We start from the raw sequence: 25,833 nt of genomic DNA on the forward strand, positions 1-25,833 counted from the left end.
CATCTGCTCCCAGGTTTCCCTCTTTGGCCGGCAGAGCAGTTTGTCATGGAAAGACGAGGCAGGTTTGTTTTGTGGAGAAAGCTCAGCAGTCTGTGGTGGCCCCAAGAAGTCATTTGTTTTCATGACCATAGACCACACAGCTGGTCACCCATTTTCGTCCTGTCTCATCTCAGTCTGGCCCACTCGACCAGCCAGGGATGGGAGGCAGGTGGTCCTGATAGCTGAGCCAGGCCAGGCTGCCTGAACTCACTCACTCAGCCTCTGGTGCCACCTGCCCAGCGCCTCGTGAGACCTCAGCCAAGCCTCGCCATCTTTGGTCACTTTGCTGAAACAATGTCCTTCCATTTACCTATTTTTCAGCCTTCCTGACTTTTCCTTCAAGATATCATCAAGGTCTCTGAGAGGATTTCCTTAATAACATTAAGGGAGAGGGTAGAAAATAGGAGGGGAAAACTCTTCTGACTTAAGCCCCATAAAGTGTAAGCACTTTGAGGGCAGAGACATTTCCATTAAAAAAAAAAGCCTTAAAAATTAGTAGAAATGTATTTCATATTCATTGCAAAGTCCTCAAATACAACAGTATATAAGGCAGAAAGTAAATGTTACTCTATATTCCCATTTCCCAGCATAAAAACCCCTATTAAGTGCTAGGCTTTTTGAGGCTTTTTCTATGGATATAATTTGAGGCTTTTTCTATGGATATGTAAAATCTGTCTGTCCAACTTTTTGGATACATAGGATTACACTATAATTTTTTTTTTTTTTTTTTTTTGCGGTACGCGGGCCTCTCACTGTTGTGGCGTCTCCCGTTGCGGAGCACAGGCTCCAGATGCACAGGCTCAGCGGCCATGGCTCACGGGCCCAGCTGCTCCGTGGCATGTGGGATCCTCCCGGACCGGGGCATGAACCCGTGTCCCCTGCATCGGCAGGTGGACTCTCAACCATTGAGTCACCAGGGAAGCCCTACACTATAATTTCTATTCTGTAATCTGTTTATTCATCAGACAGTCTATCTTGGAAAACCTTTTATTGTCAATTCTCGTGGAACTACTTGATCCTTTTATCAGCTGCATAACATTCCATAATGTTATAAACGTATCATAATACCTTAGGGACGGCCATTTACTTTTTTTCCTATAACAACACTACAGTGAGCATTCTTGTGCATAAATCTTTAGATATTTGTGTCAGAACTTCTAAAGGTAATGTCCTTGGATAGGAATTGATGAATCAAAGTTGTTACAAATTTTCTGTTTTTATGGTTATGGATTTAGATTTAAGAGACTTTTCTGCTTTGAAAAAGACCACAAAGAATTCCAAACATACATATGTATGTGTATATACATGTGTGTCTATGAATATACAGTATGTTTCTAGCTTCCGCTCTCCTCTGATCTTCCAACTCATACCTACATATCCATATTATGTCTCTAATTAGTTGTCTATTAAGTTCTGGTTCCACAGAAAAATATACTCTTGCCCTTGGCATCTACTTCTCCCCGCAGTGTTCCTTCACCCAGCAAATGGCACCCACACTCACCCAGTTGCTTAAATCACTCCTCCTTCCCCATCAACTCTCCCCAAACTCCCTTTCCACTGAAGCCTGAATATAGACTACTATATACAGTGGGTCTACTTGTTGTGGTTCTTTTTTTCAATGTATATTTCAATTTCTACTTAAGTATAGCCTGAACAGTTCCTTAAGACTTGGAAATCCAGAAAGCTGCTTGTAGTAGAAGGTAATTAAAGGGACTTTCATCTGTAAGGCTTTCCTGATACTGAATATTTAAAATATTGTCTCTGATTTTACAGGCTGAGAAGAGTTCTTTGCACTTCAGCAAGCCTAGCTGTCAATACATCCTCCCTTGTAGGACTTAAAATAGGAATCAGAGTACTTTAGGGGGCTTTCCAGAAAAACTGGACCATCCCCCAAACACCACCTACAGAAAGTTTTAAATCTTCTCCATATTTTCAATACTTGATTCTTTGCCTGTTATGTCTCATTAAAGGTTTTTGTTGATCATGATTCATCGAAGAGAAAAGACCAATTTTCCTCTTTCACCTCTTCCCTTCTTTTTAGAATGAATGGGTCTGCTCCATTCACATCTCTATGTATTCCAGGAATTATTTTCATTAAAGAACACTCAGTCTGCTTCCCAGATGTTAAAGGATGGAGGGCCTGGGGCTGGAAGAGGTCTGGGGTGATGACAGGCTTCCTGCTCTGACACAGGGTTCCCAAATACCCCTTCCCTGCCTGGTTCATTCCTCCCAGGAGCTGTGCCCCAATGCAGCGGGTGTGGTTTCTCTTGGTGGATCGATTCTGACACTCAAGAAGCAAAGTATCTTACAAAGCTGCTCACGCCCATAGATGAAGCTTTTTTGCTGTGTGCAGCCACTGGGCTGAGCTCTGGGAGTGTATTTTCTCATTTAATTTTCACAACAGCTCTGTAAGGTAGGTATTAACATCCCATTTTACAGATAGAGAAACTAAGACTTGGAGTTCAGGAACTTGCCGAAGTCCCAGAGCTAGCGTGTTTCTGAGTCAGGATTTGAATCCAGGTCCTGTAACTCCAGATCTTGTGTCTTTAACCTTTGTCCTCTAAAATCATGCTATGAAAGCAGCACCTCTGTGATTGGGTGGACAGAGAGGAAAGGGGTTGTTTTGTAAAGATAAGCATGGAAGGGGCGTGTGTATGGAGTCAGCTGAGCCAGCATTTGTCATCAGCTCCCATGATCAGATGGAGACCTGGAGCCAGGGAGAAATGGACTGTCAGGCAGATGTGAATGACAAGATGCAAAATGGTTAGCAGTTATTCACCTTACTGATCCGTTAATGATGGGTCCTGTCGAGGCTGGATTCCCTGGTAGAAGGAGCAGCTCTCGCCCCACCTCGCACACACCCCAGCTTCTAACTTTTCATTTTTCATGATCCTGACCTTTCAGAACAGTAAACATTTCTAGAAGTGGCTAATGAATGCTTCCAGGTCCTTATTTCATGCCCCGGAGCAGTCATTTATTAACAACTTCCCACATTTCGCAGTTTCTTTTGTTTTTTTTTTCTTTTTTTTTTAATTAACTAATTTATTTTGGCTGCATTGGGTCTTTGTTGCGGTGCACGGGCTTCTCATTGCGGTGGCTTCTCTTGTTGCGGAACGCGGGCTCTAGAGCGCAGACTCAGTGGTTGTGGCGCACGGGCTTAGCTGCTCCGTGGCATGTGGGATCTTCCCGGACCAGGGCTCGAACCTGCGTGCCCTGCATTGGCAGGTGGATTCTTAATTAATTTATTTATTTTTGCTGTGTTGGGTCTTCGTTTCTGTGCGAGGGTTTTCTCTAGTTGCGGCAAGTGGGGGCCACTCTTCATCGCGGTGCGCCTCTCACTATCGCGGCCTCTCTTGTTGCGGAGCACAGGCTCCAGACACGCAGGCTCAGTAGTTATGGCTCACGGGCCTAGTTGCTCTGCGGCATGTGGGATCCTCCCAGACCAGGGCTCAAATCCGCGTCCCCTGCATTAGCAGGCAGATTCTCAACCACTGCGCCACCAGGGAAGCCCAGCAGGTGGATTCTTAACCATTGTGCCACCAAGGAAGTCCCTTTTTCACAGTTTCTAAAAATGAGCTCTACCAGTGTAGGAACCTAATGTTTTCTTTGAGGATTAAAGGGCTTATTAGGAAGTGGGGTTTTTTCTCACTTTCCCATCAATTTTTCAGTTTCTGCTGAGACCATTTTATCATGCAGGGTAAAAGTAAAGGTGAAGACTCCCATCTTGGACTCTCAGGCATCCCCAAGATGGGACCCGGGCGAGAAGGAGAGTCCACGTGTGTCTGGAGCTGAGGCCAGGCACTCTGGGTACCTGAACAGCCCTGCAGGCGAGGATGGCACATGGGGACCTGAGACACCAAGCACCCCCATGAATTGCCCGCATATTTCTTCCTCAAGGAGAAGCTGTCGTGTCATCCTGTAGTGTCATGTATTCTAAGAGCTTCACCATTCTTATCATATTTTACAGCTAAAAGTGTTTGTTACATAATGAAGACACAGTACGCTGTCTCTCTCTCTCTCCACCAGTGCCTCCCTCCCAACCCCTGTCTATGGACAACTGGCTTACTGAAGTTCCTTGTCTCAGTTGCAGTGATTAGCAAAGTCATCCCCAAAGAAAAGACAAGTGACAATCATGAGAGAAACTCACTTTCTCTTTTCTCTCGTTCTTAATTATGTTGCCCTTCTGGGTCATTCAGAGGAGGAGGGAGAGGGAGCCAGTGTTCACTGGGCACCCACAGTGGGCCAGGCCCTGCTGAGTACCTTATACGCATATGTCTTCTAATCTCATCATCACAACAATCCTGTGAGCTACACACTTCAATATCCCTGGTCTCTCCATTCTCCAAACCAGGAGGCACACAGAGGTTAAGTAACCTCAGCAAGATCACCGAGGTCTTCTTCAAAAGTTGGAAGTGTTTCAGAAAACACTTCAGACATCCACCGTCATCTAGAAATGCTGGTTTTCCATTCACCTGGTTAATTCTTACAACTCTCCCTTCGCATGTCTAATGTAAAGGTTCCGTGGGCTCCTAAGGCATGCTCTGTGGAAGGCTTTTTCTCCCAGGAGTTCATGGCCCCTCTGGGCCCCATGCTCATGCCCTGGGCTTCTCTCCAGCGCCTATCGTGTCTGCACTTGCGTCCACTCGGATGGTCAGTGCTCAGCTGTGCTGCTCAGTTGCTAAATGTTTTGAACATTTTACGTGGGGATAAAAGGGTTCTAAGATCAAATTAGTTTTGGAAACCTGAGAATAACTAGAGTTAAACAGTTTTCTTCGGGATATCTCAGAGCCTTTCTAGCATTGGTGTATATTATGAATCTGCAGGAAGAATCGAGTGTCTGGTGCTTCCTCAACTTCCTGGGATGTGGAATCTGTTTTGTCTACCGGACATCTTGCAGGATGTGTGTTCTCTAGATGACATTCTGAGAAATGCTGGTTTAAATCCTTCTTGTGTTTTCATCAGTAAGCACAAGTACCGTAAAGTATCAAAAAGCCATAATGGTAGTTACTGGAATGAATGAAGAGTGAGTAGGAAGTCAGGCAGTGAAGGAGGATCATCTTTGGCATTAGACGTACTGAGTCCGTACTGAGTCCTGGTCCACATTTTAGCCATGTGTCCCTTGGTAAGTTACTTAACTTCTCTAATTGTAACCTCCCCAACTGTAAAATAGGACTGCATATACCTACCTCGTGGGGCGCTGTAGAGGCTAATTGCATTGGGGTGGTTGGTGTGGGCCTGGAACAGAGTGGACCCTAAACAGTGGAAGCTGTTTACCCCCACCCTTCCTCCCTCCTCTTCACATGCCTTTGGAGACGCCACCCAAAGAATCATTCTTAGGCAGCTCAGATTCATTCCTTCATCCATATGATAAGGGTCAACTTGCAAAGCACTGTATTCTAAGTGCCTTGTGATCTAGTTAAATTCTACTCAACAGAATTAGTATGACTTTAGTGACCACCAAAGACATTCTGTTAAGACATGTCTAGACTAAAGAATTCTTTACCAGGGAAGGAAGAAATAATTGCCCTTATTTTTGACTTTGTAAGCAAGCTATTTTTATTTTTATTTATTTTCTTTGAATTTTGTTTTATTTATTTTTTTATACAGCAGGTTCTTATTAGTCACCCATTTTATACACATCAGTGTATACATGTCAATCCCAATCGCCCAATTCATCACACCACCACCCCCACCCCCCACTGCTTTCCCCCCTTACTGTCCATACGTTTGTTCTCTACATCTATGTCTCTATTTCTGCCCTGCAAACCAGTTCATCTGTACCATTTTTCTAGGTTCCACATATATGCGTTAATATATGATATTTGTTTTTCTCTTTCTGACTTACTTCACTCTGTATGACAGTCTCTAGATTCATCCACGTCTCTATAAATGACCCAATTTCGTTCCTTTTTATGGCTAAGTAATATTCCATTGTATATGTGTACCACATCTTCTTTATCCATTCATCTGTCGATGGGCATTTAGGTTGCTTCCATGAAGTGGCTATTGTAAATAGTGCTGCAATGAACATTGAGGTGCATGTGTCTTTTTGAATTATGGTTTTCTCTGGATATATGCCCAGTGATGGGATTGCTGGGTCGTATGGTAATTCTATTTTTAGTTTTTTAAGGAACCTCCATACTGTTCTCCATAGTGGCTGTATCAACTTACATTCCCACCAACAGTGCAAGAGGGTTCCCTTTTCTACACACCCTCTCCAGCATTTGTTTGTACATTTTCTGATGATGCGCATTCTAACTGGTGTGAGGTGATATCTCATTGTAGTTTTGATTTGTATTTCTCTAATAATTAATGATGTTGAGCAGATTTTCATGTACTTCTTGGCCCTCTGTATGTCTAATTTGGAGAAATGTCTATTTAGGTCTTCTGCCCATTTTTGGATCCAGTTGTTTGTTTTTTTAATATTGAGGTGCATGAGCTGTTTATATATTTTGGAGATTAATCCTTTGTCCGTTGATTCATTTGCAGATATTTTCTCCCATTCTGAGGGTTGTCTTTTTTGTCTTGTTTGTAGTTTCCTTTGCTGTGCAAAAGCTTTTAAGTTTCATTAGGTCCCATTTGTTTATTTTTGTTTTCATTTCCATTACTCTAGGAGGTGGATCAAAAAAGATCTTGCTGTGATTTATGTCAAAGAGTGTTTGTTCTTCCTATGTTTTCCTCTAAGAGTTTTATAGTGTCCAGTCTTACATTAGGTCTTTAATCCATTTTGAGTTTGTTTTTGTGTATGGTGTTAGGGAGTACTCTAATTTCATTCTTTTACATGTAGCTGTCCATTTTTCCCACCACCACTTATTGAAGAGACTGTCTTTTCTCCATTGTATATCCTTGCCTCCTTTGTCATAGACTAGTTGACCATAGGTGTGTGGGTTTATCTCTGGGCTTTCTATCCTGTTCCGTTGATCTATATTTCTGTTTTTGTGCCAGTACCATATTGTCTTGACTACTGTAGCTTTGTAGTATAGTCTGAAGTCAGGGAGTCTGATTCCTCCAGCTCCATTTTTTTCCCTCAAGATTGTGTTGGCTACTTGGGGTCTTTTGTGTCTCCATACAAATTTTAAGATTTTTTGTTCTAGTTCTGTAAAAAATGCCATTGGTAATTTGATAGAGATTGCATTGAATCTGTAGATTGCTTTGGATAGCATTTTCACAGTATTGATTCTTCCAATCCAAGAACATGGTGTATCTCTCCATCTGTTTGTATCATCTTTAATTTCTTTCATCAGTGTCTTATAGTGTTCTGCATACAGGTCTTTTCTCTCCCTAAGTAGGTTTATTCCTAGGTATTTTGTTCCTTTTGTTGCAATGCTAAATGGGAGTGTTTCCTTAATTTCTCTTTCTGATCTTTCATTGTTACTGTATAGGAATGCAAGAGATTTCTGTGCATTAATTTTGTATCCTGCAACTTTACCAGATTCACTGATTAGCTCTCGTAGTTTTCTGGTGGCATCTTTAGGATTCTCTATGTATAGTATCATATCATCTGCAAACAGTGACAGTTTTACTTCTTCTTTTCCTATTTGGATTCCTTTTATTTCTTTTTCTTCTCTGACTGCCTTGGCTAGGACTTCCAAAACTATGTCAAATAATAGTGGTGAAAGTGGACATCCTTGTCTTTTTCCGGATCTTAGAGGAAATGCTTTCAGTTTTTCACCATTAAGAACAATGCTTGCTGTGAGTTTGTCATATATGGCCTTTATTATGTTGAGGTAATTTCCCTCTATGCCCACTTTCTGGAGAGTTTTTATCATAAACGGGTGTTGAATTTTGTCAAAAGCTTTTTCTGCATCTATTGAGATGATCCTATGGTTTTTATTCTTCAGTTTGTTAGTGTGGTTTATCACATTGATTGATTTGTATATATTGAAGAATCCTTGCATCCCTGGGATAAATCCCACTTGATCATGGTGTATGATCCTTTTAATGTGTTGTTGGATCCTGTTTGCTAGTATTTTGTTGAGGATTTTTTAAGCAAGCTATTTTTAGAATAGGGAAATTCTCAACCTGAATTGCTCTCTTCCCTCTGAAGCTACCCTGGAGATCAGCAACCATTCATGCCCCTTCTGGAGGTCACCAAGGATGCACTGAACCTGCCTCTGATTTCTTTAGGGTCTACAAGCACCCCCAGTGACCTATGGTACAACTTTATCGAGCTGCCCTACCACGGGGAAAGCATCAGCATGCTGATCGCACTGCCAACAGAGAGCTCCACCCCACTCTCGGCCATCATCCCGCACATCAGCACCAAGACTATAGACAGCTGGATGAGCACCATGGTGCCCAAGAGGGTGCAGGTCATCCTGCCCAAGTAAGTAGCCCCTTTCCCTAAAAGAGAAAACAACAGGACTACTCGATCCCTGGGAGTGATTGTGTCAGATACTGGACAACTGAATGCTGAAATAGACATATCATGAAACCTGCCTTATTTTGCAGAAATAGGATGGTGGGACTACAAGGCTGTGCTTTTGTAAAAGTTGGTTTTCAATCCCTGTGCCTCTTATAGGGCAGGGTAGTGACGATGGGGAAGGAAAGAAGGCAGCCTGGTCTCTAAGCCTCCCCAAGACTACAGCTCTTGTGCCACTACAAGGGCTTTTAATATAGGTCACTGTTCAAAAGACTGAGAAGCAGATGCATATCATCATCTGATAGTATGCTGAAAATACAGTAAAGTTTAGTAGTGCTCTGTGAGTTTTGATAAGGAGTTTCATCTTAGGTACTTAAGTTTTAGCTGGAAGTTGCTAAAGGTCAAGGTCCAAAAGGTAGGTAATAAGGAAATATTCTGAAGCCACCCAGGCAGAGTTCTTACATTAGTATCTAGGGCAGTTTTTCTATTATACCCTAAAAGTATAATATAAGTGAAACCTGAACTGTTAGGACTTGAAACCAAGGGGAAAGGAATCCCAAATTCTGTCTGATTCCTAAATTTCTAACAGGTCAGAGGATACTTTGCCCAGATCTGTGAAGCAGGCAGTGAATGTCCCCTTTTTATAAACTTTTCAACATTACTGTTTTGTCAGTACCCAGGGCTTTAAACCACCCAGGCCTCAGTGGTGGTGGCAACACCTTCCAGTTCTAATAGCTTTTAATTCCCTAGCCACTGAGTTAAGTAATCAGAAGAGTACATTCATAATAATTATTAGTAATTCTTATTAGTATTAGTAATTCTCCCAAGAGTGTTTCTTTTTTTTTTTTTTAATTTATTTATTTATTTATTTTTGGCTGTGTTGGGTCTTCGTTTCTGTGTGAGGGCTTTCTCTAGTGGTGGCAAGCCGAGACCACCCTTCATTGCGGTACGCGGGCCTCTCACTATCGTGGCCTCTCTTGTTGCGGAGCACAGGCTCCAGATGTGCAGGCTCAGTAGTTGTGGCTCACGGGCTTAGTTGCTCCACGGCATGTGGGATCTTCCCAGACCAGGGCTCGAACCCGTGTCCCCTGCATTAGCAGGCAAATTCTCAATCACTGCGCCACCAGGGAAGCCCGAGTATTTCTTTTTGTTGTAAAATAAGCCTTCACATAGGCAGTGCTTGCCATAAATGAAGAAGCTGGTGATGTACATAAATTATAGTTATAATGGTAAATTACCATATAAATTACCATAATAGCCCATCTGTGATGAGAATCTGCTCACTTAGCCTTGCTGCTTTCCCACAGGATGTGATAAAATCTGGTAAAACATCCTCTGATGATAGATTTAATAACTGACATTTACATATCTATAGCTGTAATGCCAGATAGTCCACAAATATCCAAGAAATCCATATCAAACCCAAGTGAATACCATTCCTAATGTTTTCCCTTGTTATAATGGTAAAATGCTTCCAGAATCCCAACACAAACTAGCAGGAATGTATTTCCTCTCTTTTGACCATCCCTGATCCCAGTAAGTATGGTGGCTCTTATAGCAGCCAAGATCATGGCTCTGTGGTTGAGTATGGGGAAGAACTGTAGATATTCCAGAATACCAGACACTCATCAACACCCTGTTACCGAGTCCAAGCTTGTATTTCTCGCTGCATGACAGACCAGTAAATCAAGAAATATCAAGGAATAGCAACTTTATTCAGAAAACCAGCAGACTGAGAAGATGGTGGACTGGTGTCCCAAAGAACCATCCTGCCTGAGTTAGAGTTCAGGCTTCTTTTATACTAAAAGGGGAGGGAGTAAAGTCAAACATTTCCTGGTTCCCATCAGCCTCCAGAGAGGATGTGTTCACTTCTTCCTTCCTGCAGTCATTCACAGGTGGGCCTGGTCAGGATAGTTACTGTGAGCTAAACAAAAGTATTTTAGCTTAATGCTCATTACCTGGGAGGCAGGGTTCCCAGAGATGGGCCATTTATGTGTAATTTAAGCTTATAGGCAACATCCCTTTAATGATTAACTTGTAATAGCACACAAAGGTTCTTCCCTATTGCAACCCTGCATCTCCCCATCAGCATAAGAGAAAGTGCTTCTGTAGATCTTCCTAGGACTGGAATGGGGAGGCTGTTGCCCATGAGGGTAAGGACACCCCTACTTGCTGATACCATGCTATTTTGCCAGGTATGTGTTTGAGAGATGAGTTGTTCTCTACTTACCTGGTACTTAAATCTTGGGATTAAATTTAAAGATATAGGTGTTCAGAGTGTACTTTAAAAAGGATCTGTTTGTAAACCTTTTTTCCACTGGCACTGATTATATCATTTTATATCATTTGTAGTGTATTGATTTTCCCCCTATTTTCTGCTTTCGTGCTAGGTTCACAGCTGTAGCACAAACAGATTTGAAGGAACCGCTGAAGGTCCTTGGCATCACCGATATGTTTGATCCATCAAAGGCAAATTTTGCAAAAATAACAAGTATGTTCAGTTTAAAACTTGCTCTTAAACTTGTGGAATATGTTACAAATTGAGTCTCTGATTTGTTCAGAAAGAAAAGGTCAAAATTAGGAATATGCTGCCATAAAACTCTCCAAGGTTTAATCTGATATATCACCAAATGATGCTGTTGAGCCTTCATCACTTAAATCAGCATAAGTCATCCATCCCTGCATTTCACATGTACATTTCATGTGAAGTGCACGCGATCCCACACATTTAAAGAAGCATTTCATGTGTTGTCTCTGTTACCTAAAAATTTGGCTCTTCATTAGATATGTCTCTCATTTTCCAAATGCAAACGTTTCCCCTGTATTTTCAAATTTTCAAAATCAAGATTTTTGAGCTCTCAAATGCTTACTTCCCCCAAACAACAGCAGGTACCACTATATTCAGATAGGTATTTTGGCATCTCATCACCCGTTAATCTGAAATAATATAAATTCAAAGGAGTCTGATTAGAGCTTTCCTTTGCCAAACCATCTAGGACACAGCTGGTATAATATCCCTTCAGTTGCCAGTACATGTAATTTTTTCCTAGAGTCATATTTGAATGGTTGGTCCTTTGTCTTTTTAAGTTAGAGCATAGCTACCTCCTGCCAAAGGCATGGCTGAAACATGATTTGTGCTCCATGTTGTGTTTTTCTCCTGAGTGATAAGAAAACAGTTCATTACCAACCTCAGCTGCCTACTAGTGAACACCTGAGTACCTGTCCTGGGGATTAAGGCGACTTCCCTGGTGAAACTGAAGCTCCATGGATGTTCTGATACTCTCATCCCTTTTGAACCAAACTCTCTTCCCCCATCCAGTGGCATTAGCATCACCTTGTTTGAAATTCACAATTTTGGGTCTGACCCAGACCTACTGAATCAGCGTCTTCGCTTTAACAAGATTCCTCATCCCAATGAAGTTTGAGAAGCACTGTTTTGGGTTTTTTTTTTTTATAAATTTATTTATTTATTTATGGCTGCATTCGGTCTTCACTGCTACGTGTGGACTTTCTCTAGGTGTGGCGAGCGGGGGCTACTCTTCCTTGCAGTGCACCAGCTTCTCTTGTTGCGGAGCACAGGCTCGAGGCTCACGGGCTTCAGTAGTTGTGGCACTCGGGCTCAGTAGTTGTGGCTCACGGGCTCTAGAGCGCAGGCTCAGTGGTTGTGGCGCACGGACTCAGTTGCTCCGCGGCATGTGGGATCTTCCCAGACCAGGGCTCGAGCCCGTGTCCCCTGCACTGGCAGGCGGATTCCTCACCACTGCACCACCAGGGAAGCCCTGAGAAGCACTGTTTTAACCTGCCCTTTCCCCTTCAGGATTAGCTTTGTAGCTTAAATACTAGATAGCAGTCGCAGGGCGTTCACAGGTGTTCAGAGGGAGGACGAGGTGCTGGAAATTCTCCTGAGAGGTTCTGTTTCACCGTGCAGGTGACGTAGTCCCTGCAAACGTGCCTCTCATTCATAATTGGTCACATTAGAGCCGAGCATCAGTACAGATGACCCAAAAAGCACTTTCTCCATTTGCATCAGACCTGTGTCCCATCAAGGTCACCATTAACTTCTGTTTGCATTCTCCTTGAATGCTAACCCCAGTGGGCATTGCTGGAATGGTAAGATTTGCTGAGAAGGAAAGTGAATTCACTAGAAGGTCCCAGAGGCACAGCTGCATTTCTGAGCCTGGCCCTCCGGCGCACCTAAACTCTGCTCCTACTCTTTTTTTTTTTTTCTTTTGCGGTACGCGGGCCTCTCACTGTTGTGGCCTCTCCCGTTGTGGAGCACAGGCTCCCAACGCGCAGGCTCAGCGGCCATGGCTCACGGACCCAGCTGCTCTGCGGCATGTGGGGTCTTCCCGGACCGGGGCACGAACCCGTGTCCCCTGCATCGGCCGGCGGACTCTCAACCACTGCGCCACCAGGGAAGCCTTCTGCTCCTACTCTTCACTAATATGCCCGTAAGATGAGTGACTTTTGTTATGAAAAGACAGCACTTACCACGCCACTAATTAGCCATGTGACTGGGGGACAGATTTCTTAACACTCTGGGTCTCGCTTTCCCCATCTGTAAGTGCCATATTTTTTCTGGATCTGACATTCTGTAATTGAAAAATAATATTGTTGGCTTGGTTTCTTCTGGAAAACTAGGCTACCTTTTTAAAGCCCTGCTCTTTTCATTTTTTAATAAAATTCTTAGTGATCAGAGTTGAATTGATAGAGTCACTAACACATTTGGGGTCCGGGACTCCCTCCTCTGAAGTGATGTCACAGTTCACTTAGCAGAGACTGAAATTAACCGTGGGTGACCCTCCCCCTACACGCAGCCTTCAATCACCAGGACTGTAAGAGGTCACTTCCTCTGACACCTTTTAAGAGTTGGAGGGCCTCCCTGGTGGCGCAGTGGTTGAGAGTCCGCCTGCCGATGCAGGGGATACGGGTTCGTGCCCCGGTCTGGGAGGATCCCATATGCCGCGGAGCGGCTGGGCCCGTGAGCCATGGCCGCTGAGCCTGCGCATCCGGAGCCTGTGCTCCGCAACGGGAGAGGCCACAACAGTGAGAGGCCCGCATACCACAAAAAAAAAAAAAAAAAAAAAAAAAAAAAAAAAAAAAAAAAAAAAGAGTTGGAGCTTGCCATGGCTTTGAGGTTACTTCCCCCACTAACCCGATGGCCTGCATATCAAATAAATGCTGTTTTTGTTTTATTTTCTGGAAACAGGGTCCGAAAACCTTCATGTTTCTCACATCTTGCAAAAAGCAAAAATTGAAGTCAGTGAAGATGGAACCAAAGCTTCAGCAGCAACAAGTAAGTAAGCCCTGGGTCAGGAAGTAAGTAAGCCCTGGGTCAGGAAGTAAGTAAGCCCTGGGCAGGACTGGTCCTGGTGAAGGGAGCAAGTGTATGCTGGTCCACTCATCAACTTAACTAATGTGTCCTGAGCCCTATTTCTAACCAGGCACTGTGGATTGACCCTCGGGAGACAGTGGTGAGTTTAGGAGGATCTGCATTCACGAAGCTCAGAGTCTGTTACATTAAGGAAAGCACTTCAGTAGAAATTCCTCTAGGACAGGAGTTGGCAAACTTTTTCTATAAAGAGCTAGATAGTATATAGTTTCTGCTTTGTGAGCTATACAGGGTCGCTCACAACTTCTCAGCTCTACCCTTGCAGTGTGAAAGCAGCATAGACTATACAGGCAAATGGGCATGGCTGTGTTCCAATAAATCTTTCTTCATAAAAGCAGGGCCCCTCAGACTTGGCCTAAGGATGGTAGTTTACTGACCCCGCTCTCAGAAGGATGAAACATATTGTGGATTCTTATCGACAGAAAAGACCCATCTTCACATTAAAACATAAAATAATAGCAACTACTAATAGGAAAATAGCCAATGGGGTCTGGACGAAGGATGAAGTGAAGAATTAACAAGCAACTATTGAATTACAGCAAGATTGCTATGCAGCCTTCCTCGATAATTAGAACATCCACATTTGCTTTCTCCTCAATAGCTTATATAATTAAGCTAGAGAAAATAGAACAATTTTAGGTTGGTTTTTGTACCCCCTAATTATCCACATGAGATTGGATGAGTAGATCTGGCCAAACTCTGTGAATTCATAAAGTGAATATCTTAGCTATATCTGTAACTAGGTCAAATATTTCTGGTCATTAAAAGGTATCATTTATACTCAAAATAGACATTTTATTGCCTTTCTAGAATAAACATTTAATTTTTATTCCTTTAAAATAGGGTTTAAAACAAAGACCTAGAAAGTGACATCTAAATTTTGCCAAAGTTATTGAGCACTTTTGCCAATTGGTATAACTATCGGAACTGACTACTTAAGATGCAGGGCCCTATGCAACATGAAAATATGGAGCCCTTTGTTCAAAACTTATTAAGAATTTCAAGACAGCAATAGCAGAGCACTAAACCAAGTGCAGGGCCATTGTGAGTGTGGGGCTTTTGTGACTGCCCAGGTCACATGCGCTTGAGGCCAGCCCTGCTGTATTAGTCTGCTAGGGCTGCCATAGCAAGGTATCACAGACTAGAAGGCTTAAGCAACAGAAATTTATTTCTCACAGTTCTGGAGAATAGAAGTCCAAGATCAAGGTGTTGGCAGGGTTCCTTTCTCCTGAGGCCTCTCTCCTTGGCTTGCAGACGGCCACCTTCTCTCTGTGTCCTCACATGGCCTTCTCTCTGTGTGCTCACATCCCTGGCATCTCCCTCTCTTCTTATAAGGACACCAGTCCTATTGGATTAGGGCCCTACCTTCATGGCCTCATTTAAGCTTAAAGACTTCCTTAAAGGCCCTGTCTCAAAATACAGTCACATTTGGGGTTAGGGATTCAGTATACAGGTTTTTTTTTTTTTTTTTTTTGTCAGTACGCGGACCTCTCACTGTTGTGGCCTCTCCCGTTGCGGAGCACAGGCTCCAGATGTGCAGGCTCAGCGGCCATGGCTCACGGGCCCAGCCGCTCCACGGCATGTGGGATCTTCCCGGACTGGGGCACAAACCCGTGTCCCCTGCATCGGCAGGCGGACTCTCAACCACTGCGCCACCAGGGAAGCCCTGTATACAGGTTTTGAGGGGGTACAATTCAGTCCATAACACTTGCTAACTGTTGATTTAATTTTAATAACCCTGGGTTGAGCGGTTTACCCAAGCATAGCTGCAGATGTTTCCCTTATAACATCAAGTCCAAGTCGTTAATGCTTCCCAGGGGATTGAGGAAGAAGACTGGGTCACTGCAGCAAGCGTGGGACAGTTATGCCAGGCATCTACCCTCCTGCAAGGCCTTATCACTGGCTTATACATCAAACCTACCATTGGTAAACAGCAGAGTAAATATGTGTAAGATCATAAGCCTAAATAAGTTTGCTTTCTAAGTCCAATGTCTACACCAGGTGAGTTGAACAGCAGTATAAGGTAGTAGGTCCCAGATGAGTAGTCTACATTGCCAGTGAGAGGACAATCTAAATGATGTGCTCCAAGAAGGCACAGACAAAATGGATGAGAAGTGAGTGGGTCCTTGATACAGGATTTGGATAAGCTAAAAGGCCCAGGGACCAGGCATCAGCTAGGAAGATGGTATGAATGAAAAACAGCTCATAATAACGGTGAATATGCATTGGGTGTTTATTAAGTGGCAAACACCGTTCTAAGAGCTGTAATATGTTTCATTTAATCCTAATAAAAACCCTACAAGGAGTACGTATGTTTATTAAAGGAGATGGGGCTTGTGTGGACTAAAGGAGGAAGGATGGAAAGGTCCTGGCCCGTGGCAGGTGTGCAGTCAGTGGTGACCACTGGGCCTGTTAGTATGTGGCTAGCCTGTGGGACAGGAATCATGTCCTGCCCTGAATTACGTGCTGCCTTGCTGGTCTCATGCTGGGCGTACAATGCATTTTCCTTTTCCTCCCACAGCTGCGATTCTGATTGCAAGGTCATCGCCTCCCTGGTTTATAGTAGACAGACCTTTTCTATTTTTCATCCGACATAATCCTACAGGTAAGTGATTCTCCTCCTCCGTTTTTCGCTAGCTGTTAGTTAACTCCAGCAGTGCTGCTTTTCATCCTTGTCCCATGTGTCAACAAGTGCCAATGCTTCCAGTAATGTACCCACGCCCCTCGCAGAGAGAGGAAAATCAGGCTGTTTTTACAGAGTGTGATGGCATTTTTCAAACACAGGATTTTAGGTTTTGTTTTGTTTTGTTAACATCTCGAGAGCTCTGCAGCCCTTTGGGGCATTTTGATGTCTCCTGATTTTTTTTATAAATGCAGTAGGTAAATTTTGCAGGAAGCTACCTGTCTTCAACCTTTGTAAGGGCACCCTGCTGTTATGACCTGAGAATTGTTAATTCAGTCTATCTTAGCTCCACGAGTCATGGGTTCAAAGTTGGCTCTGTCCTTTAGCTTCATCTTTAAAATTAGAATAACAATAATTCCTACCTCTTAATACAGCTATGAAGAATAATTAAGACTGTCTTTGTGGAGACGTTGTCGTCATGTTGGTACAGAGTAGAAACTAACATAGTCTAGCTTTTACTCTGCTTTTAATCAATAACATAAGCTAGTTCCTTATCCTTTTATCTCATTGCATCTTCATTGTTATAATTAGTGTGCTCCCGAGCCAAACAGTCCAATATGGGAGTCTCTAGCCACATGTGGATACTTAGCTTTTTAACTTTAATTAGTTAAAATGAAATGTAATTAAAAATTCAGTGTCTTAATCACACTAGCCACATTTCAAGGGCTCAATAGGCACATGTGACCAATGGCTACCATATTGGACAATGAAGATACACACATTCCCATCATTGCAGAAAGTTCTATTGGACAGCACCACTTAAGAGCAGTGGGTTAAACACAGCCCAGAAACCTCCCCTTAAATATACCTTCCATCTTATTTTAAGGATTGTTTTTTATAGAATTATGTGTTGTTTCCTTTTAATTCTCTAGGTGCTGTTTTATTCATGGGGCAGATAAACAAACCTTGAAGAGTATATAAAAGGAACCATGCAAAGCAAAGACTACTTTGCTATGAAGAAAAGACTCCTTTCCTACATCTTTCATAGTTCTGTTAAATATTTTTGTACATTACTTTCTTTTTCAAAACTAGTTCTTAGGAACAGAGACTCAATGATGCAGCATTTCTGTTCTGGGAGGCGTTAAGGGAAAAAAGGGCAAGATGGCTGGAACACTGTACTGAGAAGTGAATAGAAGGCTTCAAAATGTCTAAAAGATTCTTTAAACTACTGAGTGGTTACCTAGGTCAACAACCCTCTTGAGTATTTACTGTCCAGTTCAGGATCTTTGTTTTGTTTTGTTTATATGTGTGGCTTTTCAGAAAAAAAAATTAATCAGTGTGATGGGAGGGAAAAAAGGACATTTTATGGTAGCTCTTACTTTTATATGAAAAAAATATTATTGGCCTTTTAAATTTTTTTTTTTGTCTCATCCAAAGTCTTGATAGTAAGAATTACTTTGGGGATAGAAATAGCGAAATCTCTAGGCTCTTTGTGTGTTTTTGTTGTTGTTGTTGTTTTATATAATGCATGTATTCACTAAAATAAAGTTTAAAAAACTAATGTCTTGCTAGACAAGGTTTGCTGTTGTGCAGTGTGCCTGTCACTACTGTTCTGTACTCTTTGGATTTGCATTTTTGTATTTTGTACAAAGTAAAAATAAAGTGTTATGAGTAGTAGAAGAAAAAAAAAAGCCATTTCTCTGCTATTTGAAAATACAACAAAAGAAATAGCCTTTTAAAAATACCTCAGCCTCTTCTAGTAAACCTTTGCACTTAGGCAAACAGCAAGAAACCCCTGGCCTTCCCTTCCCTTCCCTCTAAACCTAGCAATCAGACACTGTTCCCTGCCCCAGCACTTGCCAGTTTACAGATCACTCAGGAGAGCCACTGTCACAGTAAATCCATCTCTGATGTCAGCTGTGGCTCCTCAGGTGAGGGCTGAGGCTTCTCAGCAAAGGTAGGGATTTTGTAGCAAGAGCAGAAAGAAGTTACCTAGTGAACAGTGACTGTTTCATTTTTGATGATAGGCCGGAGCTTTTGTTTTTTGAAATGACAAGCTTTTGGTCTTTTGTGTTTTTGGAGAACTCATCACAATTCTAATGTTACCATTTTTTATTTGCCTGTTTCTGTTTTTTTTGGTTTTTACTAATTTCCTAAAGATTTGGGTAGTCTTATCTAAATCAGAATACTTTTAAAAATATTTCTTATCAAAACTTTGAACTTTTTTTTTTAACCTTTGAGCTCTGTTTGTCTCTCTTTATACATTTAAACCTCACGTTCCACTCTCCACCAGTTTGCCATTTGTAATTTTTATTCGTCAAGTGGACTGAGTTTTGCTGTTTGCAACTATTTAAGTGTGGATACGTTGGTTAACCAAGAGAGAATGGAGAAAGAGGACAATTGTTTTCCTGATTTAAGAGTAAATGCCAAAAAATTATTTTGAAGGGTTACCTGAGGCCACTTGCATTCTAGCAAACATGCTAGTATAGTTATTAATGCCTCTAAAGTAGTTTTACTGGTTTTCCAGTTTTCTGATCCCATTCAGTTATATTATTTTGAATAGTTTAAAAAAGGAGTAGTGTTAGCAGTAATTCGAGAATTATACACTTCATTCATTCATTTGTTTATATACCTATGGGGTACCAAGTACCAGGCGGTACAAAGACAAATATGTCCTTTCCTAAAGTGACTTGATTTTGGAAGGGAAAGAGAGAATCCTAGCCCAGCAAAGTATCTAACTATTGCAAGTGTATTTACAAGATGTGGAAGTAGGATCAAGTGGTCATTAGTCCAGGAGAGATGATATAAAAGTGGCTGCAGGGTCAAGACTAGATCCCTGGGCTCTTGACTCCAGCACTGCTCATTCCAGAAAGGACTGGAAGAGTTTGCCTTTCAATATAGTGGCCCTGTTACATGATACAGGTAGTCTGTTCCCCAGTAAAATAATTAGTCACATTTTACTGGGCACATTAAATTTTGAAGTATCTGGTCCCATTTCTGAACGCCTCTTCAATAGATTATAGCATTTCAAATTTATGATATACAAAACTTGGAAACATCTCATGGAAAATTCATAATATCAAGGTTCTCAGACTATATATATATATATATCTCCTATTTTTCATTTGATCCTCCCAACCTACTCATCTTTAGCCTTTCCTCATGTTGACCTAAAACATGTAGAATGCCAGGTGTTTCTCCAGCAAAGATGGGTTTATTTGAGATCAGCAGAGAATTACAATTCGGGGTCTGCAACTTTCGGGAGCCTCATACAGTCCACCCCCATGGCAAGAGAAGAAATGCTTTTAGAGAGGAGAAAAGAAAGTTGAGCGGCTGTGATAAACAAAGGGTTCATGGCTTCCCATTGGCTGAGTCCTTGCGGGGAAAGAAGAGGGGTCTGTCTTTGCCCTGTTGGACTCAACTGTCTTCACAGGGCGTGAGAGCTCTCCCTTCTGGTCTCCAGACTCTATTGCAGTTTCTGTTTATTAACTTTTTACACTTACCAGTCAACACCCAGATTCTGACCCTGGCTGACTCTTAGACCCTGTTTATAATCTCTGGACTTAGGGAAAAACTTCCTCTCAAATTATTATTTTTCTAAAATTCAACTTTTATCTTTTGATATACTTAGTGGGTCTGTCGGCCTTGTCTTCAAAATGATAAAGTTTATGAAAACTCCTTTACTTGAGGGAAACGAATAAATTTAAAATATGGAGACTGCCACAGAAATGACATAACTGGGGTAAAAGATCATGTTTGCTGTGCTGCTGCGATTTATAATAAGAAATATATATTTGGTCTTCATCCCCATTTCTGGCACAGAACTCCCAAAACCTTTGGAATTTCTTAAGCGAGGAACACAAAAAAGGGGTCTTTTGTTATGTTAATGAGGTAACTTTTCCTGCTCCCAAGGATGGGGGTTGGTCGCCAGGAGACCCAACCACGTGATTGGAGTGGGTGGAACTTTTAGTCCCACCCCCACTGACCTCCTGGGACAGGGGGAGGGGCTAGGGGTTCACACCGACGGCCAATGATCTAATCAGTCGTATTTATGAAATGAAGCCTCTGAGAAAATCCAAAATGACAGTTTGCAGAGCTTCTGGGTTGGTGAACTGAACACATGGAGATACAGGGAAAGCGGCATGCTCATTGCCCTTGACCTTCCCCCAGACCTTGCCCTATTTGTCTCTTCCATTTGGCTGTTCCTGAGTTATATCCTTTTGTAAGAAACCAGTAATCTAGTAAATAAGATGTTCCTCTGCATTGTATGAGCTGCTCTAGCCAATTCATCGAACCCAAGGAGGGGGTCATGGAAACCTCTGATTTATAGCCAGCGGGTCAGAAGCACAGGTAACCACCTGGGCTTGCAATTGGCATCCGAGGTGGGAGGCAGTCCTACCGGTCTGAGCCCTTAACCTATGGAATCTGATGATACTCTCTCCGGGTAGATAGTGTCGGAATTGAGTTGAATTGTAGGACACCCAGCTGGTGTAGGGAAAACACACACACACTGGAATTGGGTGTCAGAATCTTTATTTGCTATGTAGATATTTGAGCAAACAATCTACACATGGATTAGATGTCATACTGAGTTCGGACAGGAGACAGGCTGCAATTTCCCTGAAGTAACAATATGGTAGACTTCTGGAAAAGCTGAGGACAACAGCCAGTAAACTCACTCCTTTGACACTTAATGAGATGGGGACTTTCAATTCTTTTTTTAAAATTTATTTTTATTTATTTACTTATTTTGGCTGCACCAGGTCTTAGTTGTGGCACACAGGCTTCTTAAGTTGCAGCATGTGAACTTTTAGTTGCGGCATGCATTCGGGATCTAGTTTCCCGACCAGGGATCGAACCCGGGCCCCCTGCATCGGGAGTGCAGAGTCTTACCCACTGGACCACCAGGGAAGTGCTGGGCCTTTCAATTCTGCCTGAGACACAATGAAAACAAAGAGTAGGCAGTGACCCAAATAAGTTGAAAGCGCTATGTCTTGTTGGCCTTCGAGTCTTTGTTTTAAAAAGGAAATGATGACAGGTGACCTGAAAAAAATGCCAATCATAAGAGAACTTTACGGAAAGACACAAGGGAGTGGCTTCTGTACCCGCAGCTCTTTGTTTTCCTGAAAATAAAAAACTGAAGGACACATGTGCTCCACATTAAGGGACCTAAGAAACTGAAGGCCGAAGGGCAGGGATTTGCTCAGAGCCGGCAGAGTAACGGGTCGGCGGTGACTGCCCGGTAGAGGTGAGGTTTGGGTGAGCTGCTGGACGACCTCTGTGTCCTTGACCTCCCGTGAATGCTGAAAGACACTGTGTCCTACCAAGAGTCCACTTCGGGCGGCCAAAGAGTGGACAACACCACTGGCTCCAAAGCCCTGTTTCTTTCAAGATTCCCCAAACTGCCCCTTTGACCCTCTTCCGAACCTTGAAGAAAAAAGGATGCAGATGTTGTGATTTAAAGGAGAAATTTGCTAAATGAGAAACCACTGCTCTACACGATATCAGGTATGTTGTTCGCAGATTAAATTGTTGTATATGAGGTAGTAAAATGGAAAGGAGTTTTTTAATCCCTTAATGTTATACCTCCTTTTTCTGCAGTTTAAAATCCCAGCTACCAAAGGTAAAGAGAAGGGTGGCAGACTTTTGTGCTTGTCCTTTCTAGACAAAAAACAATCCCAGGACCAAAACCTGAGTCCTAGGGGCAGGTTGTCTGGGGCCTAACTAATGGTTACCAAGTTCATCTGGAACAAGTTACCAAGTTCATCTGTGGATGGTCAGCTAATTTTTGACTGTATGTGTCTTTTTTTTTTTTACAACTTTATTGGAGTATAATTGCTTCACAATGGTGTATTAGTTTCTGCTTTATAACAAAGTGAATCAGTCATACATATACATCTGTTCCCTTATCCCTTCCCTCTTGCGTCTCCCTCCCTCCCACCCTCCCTATCCCACCCCTCCAGTCGGTCACAAAGCACGGAGCTGATCTCCCTTTGGTATGCGGCTGCTTCCCACTATCTATCTACCTTACGTTTGGTAGTGTATATATGTCCATGCCTCTCTCTCGCTTTGTCACAGCTTACCCTTCCCCCTCCCCATATCCTCAAGTCCATTCTCAAGTAGGTCGGTGTCTTTTTTCCTGTTTTACCCCTAGGTTCTTCATGACATTTTTTTTTCTTAAATTCCATATATATGTGTTAGCATACGGTATTTGTCTTTCTCTTTCTGACTTACCTCACTCTGTATGACAGACTCTAGGTCTATCCACCTCATTACAAATAGCTCAATTTCATTTCTTTTTATGGCTGAGTAATATTCCATTGTATATATGTGCCACATCTTCTTTATCCATTCATCGGATGATGGACGCTTAGGTTGTTTCCATCTCCGGGCTATTGTAAATAGAGCTGCAATGAACATTTTGGTACATGACTCTTTTTGAATTATGGTTTTCTCAGGGTATATGCCCAGCAGTGGGATTGCTGGGTCATATGGTAGTTCTATTTGTAGTTTTTTAAGGAAACTCCATACTGTTCTCCATAGTGGCTCTATCAATTTACATTCCCACCAACAGTACAAGAGTGTTCCCTTTTCTCCACACCCTCTCCAGCATTCACTGTTTCTAGATTTTTTGATGATGGCCATTCTGACTGGTGTGAGATGATATCTCATTGTAGCTTTGATTTGCATTTCTCTAATGATTAACTGTATGTGTCTTGTTAACTGTAACATCTGCTGGTAAGTATCTCCTGGCCCTTGATGACATGTTTTCTTGCTGTGGAGGCACTGATATCAATAATTTATGTAGAGGAAGTGTTATCAGAAAGTCAGGTAAACCCTTCCTCCTCTGACTAGAAATGTCCTTCTCTAGCTGACAATGACCTCATTACTCATCTCTCCTGCAAAACTCATTAAAACAAACTCACTAGTTCACTGTGCAATTTTAATGTACAACAGATATGGTAAAACGGTGTTCTGTGAATAATCAAATTAATGGGGTTCTTCCTCAGTTGAAGGGGTAATAAGCTAATGTATTTAATTTTCTCAATCATTTTTCTCTCAGAAAATTTTCTTAAAACCCTTAGTCTTCTGTTATCGGTGAGCACTAACAGGCAGCCGGATAACTGAACAGGAGCAAATGAGCGTTGAGTGGAAAGCAGACACTACTGATGCCGAGACAGCTTTCTTTTTTCGGGAGCGTGTGTGCTTGTGATTATGACTTGTGACTGCATGAATTTTCTCCTGGAAAAATTGTTCTCTGTTTGCAAGATGCGATTCAATCTAGCCATATCCTACAGAGAGAACTGTAGCTTTCAAGTGCTCTGATAGTCACCCAAAGTTGCGAACCACAGCTCTAGGGACTAGCAACAATGGTGGAGGGCTTTAGCAACTGAGAGAAGACTCGGGGGTCTGCTGAGGGGAAGAGAAAAAGTGGGCTTAAGGATGCAGACGTGGGCAGCATGGGGCCACCCTCAGCTGGGGAAAGTTGTGAGCTGGACCCCCCCCCATGAGAAGAATATCCACATCTGGTTTTATGAAGTGTCAAGATGGACAGCGAGATTCCCTTGCCTCTGCAGTGCATTTTCTGCCATCATAAAGAGAAGAGGAAAAAAAAGTCTTTTCAAAGTTTTATCCACGGCAGCCCTGCAATTCTCCCTCTTTCCAGTAAAGATAAAAGAGCTCAAACATCCATACCTTGGCATCAGAAATGAATTGTTCATACATGAAACTCTTAACTTTACGTCCTGAGGGAAGAGGTAAACTAGCTTCTGCAGAAAGTCATAAAATATTATAGCTGTAAGGGGCCTAGAAAAGTCATATTTCACTGTAATCAAATGTAATCAATCTTTCCTGTATAGGGAGAAAATGGTGTTCCCCATAATAGCATTTTATATATTACCTCACTGCAAGTAGGGTTAGGGCACCACCTTGTGGCCAAAATCTAACACATGCCGAACACAAAAAGCCGCATTTGTTCCATTCTTACTTGGGATAATAGTTTACTAGTTTCTAGTAATACTTTCTCATGACCATATAAAACACTTTTGAGAATAATATGGCCTATTTTACATATGCATATAATAAAAACATAATATGAACTAAAAAGAATAAGCCTTGTGTAATTGAGTCTGTAGATATCAATCTTAACATTTTTGGCTAAGGAATCTTTTTGGAGCAATTGTATTTTGGGCTTAGGAAACTGGAGGGTGGGAAAGAGTGTCAGAATTTCAAAGCAAATGACTTTAAATGTCTTTCTCTGCTGCCAAGGTTAAGTATCAGTGCTTTTATATCCCACCAACTTCCTATGGTCATAACGACTGTCTTCTCAACCTGGATTAGACTTTAGTCAAACAGGAGTTCCCCGAATGGTCACTGAATGCTCTTGGGTACAAACCCCCTTTGGCAACACCCTCAGACCCACATGTTCCTGTTGACCACACATCAAACGTATGCAATATTTATTCTCATACAGCAAATTAAGTAGTTGTCCAGGTTGGTTCCAAGTTTCAAACTATTTCACACAGAAGTGCAAAAGCATATTATTTGTTTTCTGTGTTCTAGTTCATCATGTTTTAATGGGTGCTTTTAAAAGGTATAACTTAATTTAGGTTCTAAGACTTTACAATTGTGTTGAAATCATTCTTTTTCAAGGGATTTGGATCTCTTGCAAAGCAGTTTTCATGAACTAGAGCTAGATTTGTTCCACAAGTTAATCTAAAAGCATTCAAGTTTAGAAGCTTGAAAACCTGAGGATACTTCCCCTCCAACCTTGTAGATTAAGGTCCTACAAACTGCCCTGAACAGGAGAAATATCAGCACAAATTTATGGGGGAAAAAAAAGGATTACTGAGTTTGCAACTGAGTTCTCCAGACTTTTCAAAAAAATATTCAACTAAAATAAAATTAGAACACTGCTCTAGCTAGAATCTGACATTCTGCACATGCTGGATGAGTAAGTGGTTGGAGGACATGTACCATCTTTTGCGTCCCAGAAACTTTCTATAATCTCTTTCCTCCTATGGTGTCAAAGAGATGCTTATCAAGTCAGGTTTACTTGTCATGGATGATATGCATAAGAGTAGCATTTTACTACTGGATTTGGTCCTCTATCCCTGTGTTGAATTATTAGGAGTTGCAGTTACTCTCAAAAGAAAGGTGACATAGTTTACATTTAGCCTACTAATTCTGCCAACTAGGTCATTCTCAAACTTCCCCCCAAAAGCAGTCTCTGTGTTAGCTGTCATAGCTGTGAGCCCTCTTACATATAACATTAAGTCCACTTTCCTAACCAGTCTCAGGAAAGGAGTTTCAAAGATCCTTCATCTTCCCTTATAAAAAAGATTTCATGGCAAAAGTGCGGTCAGTTTAAACATTTTACCACTTTTCTATTCTCAACTCCCAAGTCCCACTTTTCTT

At 42.1% G+C, this 25,833-nt stretch overlaps 1 protein-coding gene across 1 annotated transcript in view; it reads left to right on the top strand.

Moving 5' to 3' along the window:
* The window catches only part of SERPINE2 (serpin family E member 2), a 31,176-nt gene extending 13,077 nt beyond the window's left edge, over positions 1-18,099 (top strand). Inside the window, exons 4-8 of the mRNA XM_079710118.1 lie at positions 8,167-8,365; positions 10,792-10,892; positions 13,611-13,697; positions 16,315-16,398; positions 17,349-18,099. Coding sequence (XP_079566244.1) covers positions 8,167-8,365; positions 10,792-10,892; positions 13,611-13,697; positions 16,315-16,398; positions 17,349-17,386 — 509 coding nt within the window. The 3' untranslated portion in view covers positions 17,387-18,099. The remainder of the gene's footprint in view (positions 1-8,166; positions 8,366-10,791; positions 10,893-13,610; positions 13,698-16,314; positions 16,399-17,348) is intronic.
* The last annotated feature ends 7,734 nt before the right edge of the window (positions 18,100-25,833 follow it).

Source organism: Hyperoodon ampullatus, assembly GCF_949752795.1.
Source record: "Hyperoodon ampullatus genome assembly, chromosome: 8".
Classification (NCBI taxonomy): domain Eukaryota; kingdom Metazoa; phylum Chordata; class Mammalia; order Artiodactyla; family Ziphiidae; genus Hyperoodon; species Hyperoodon ampullatus.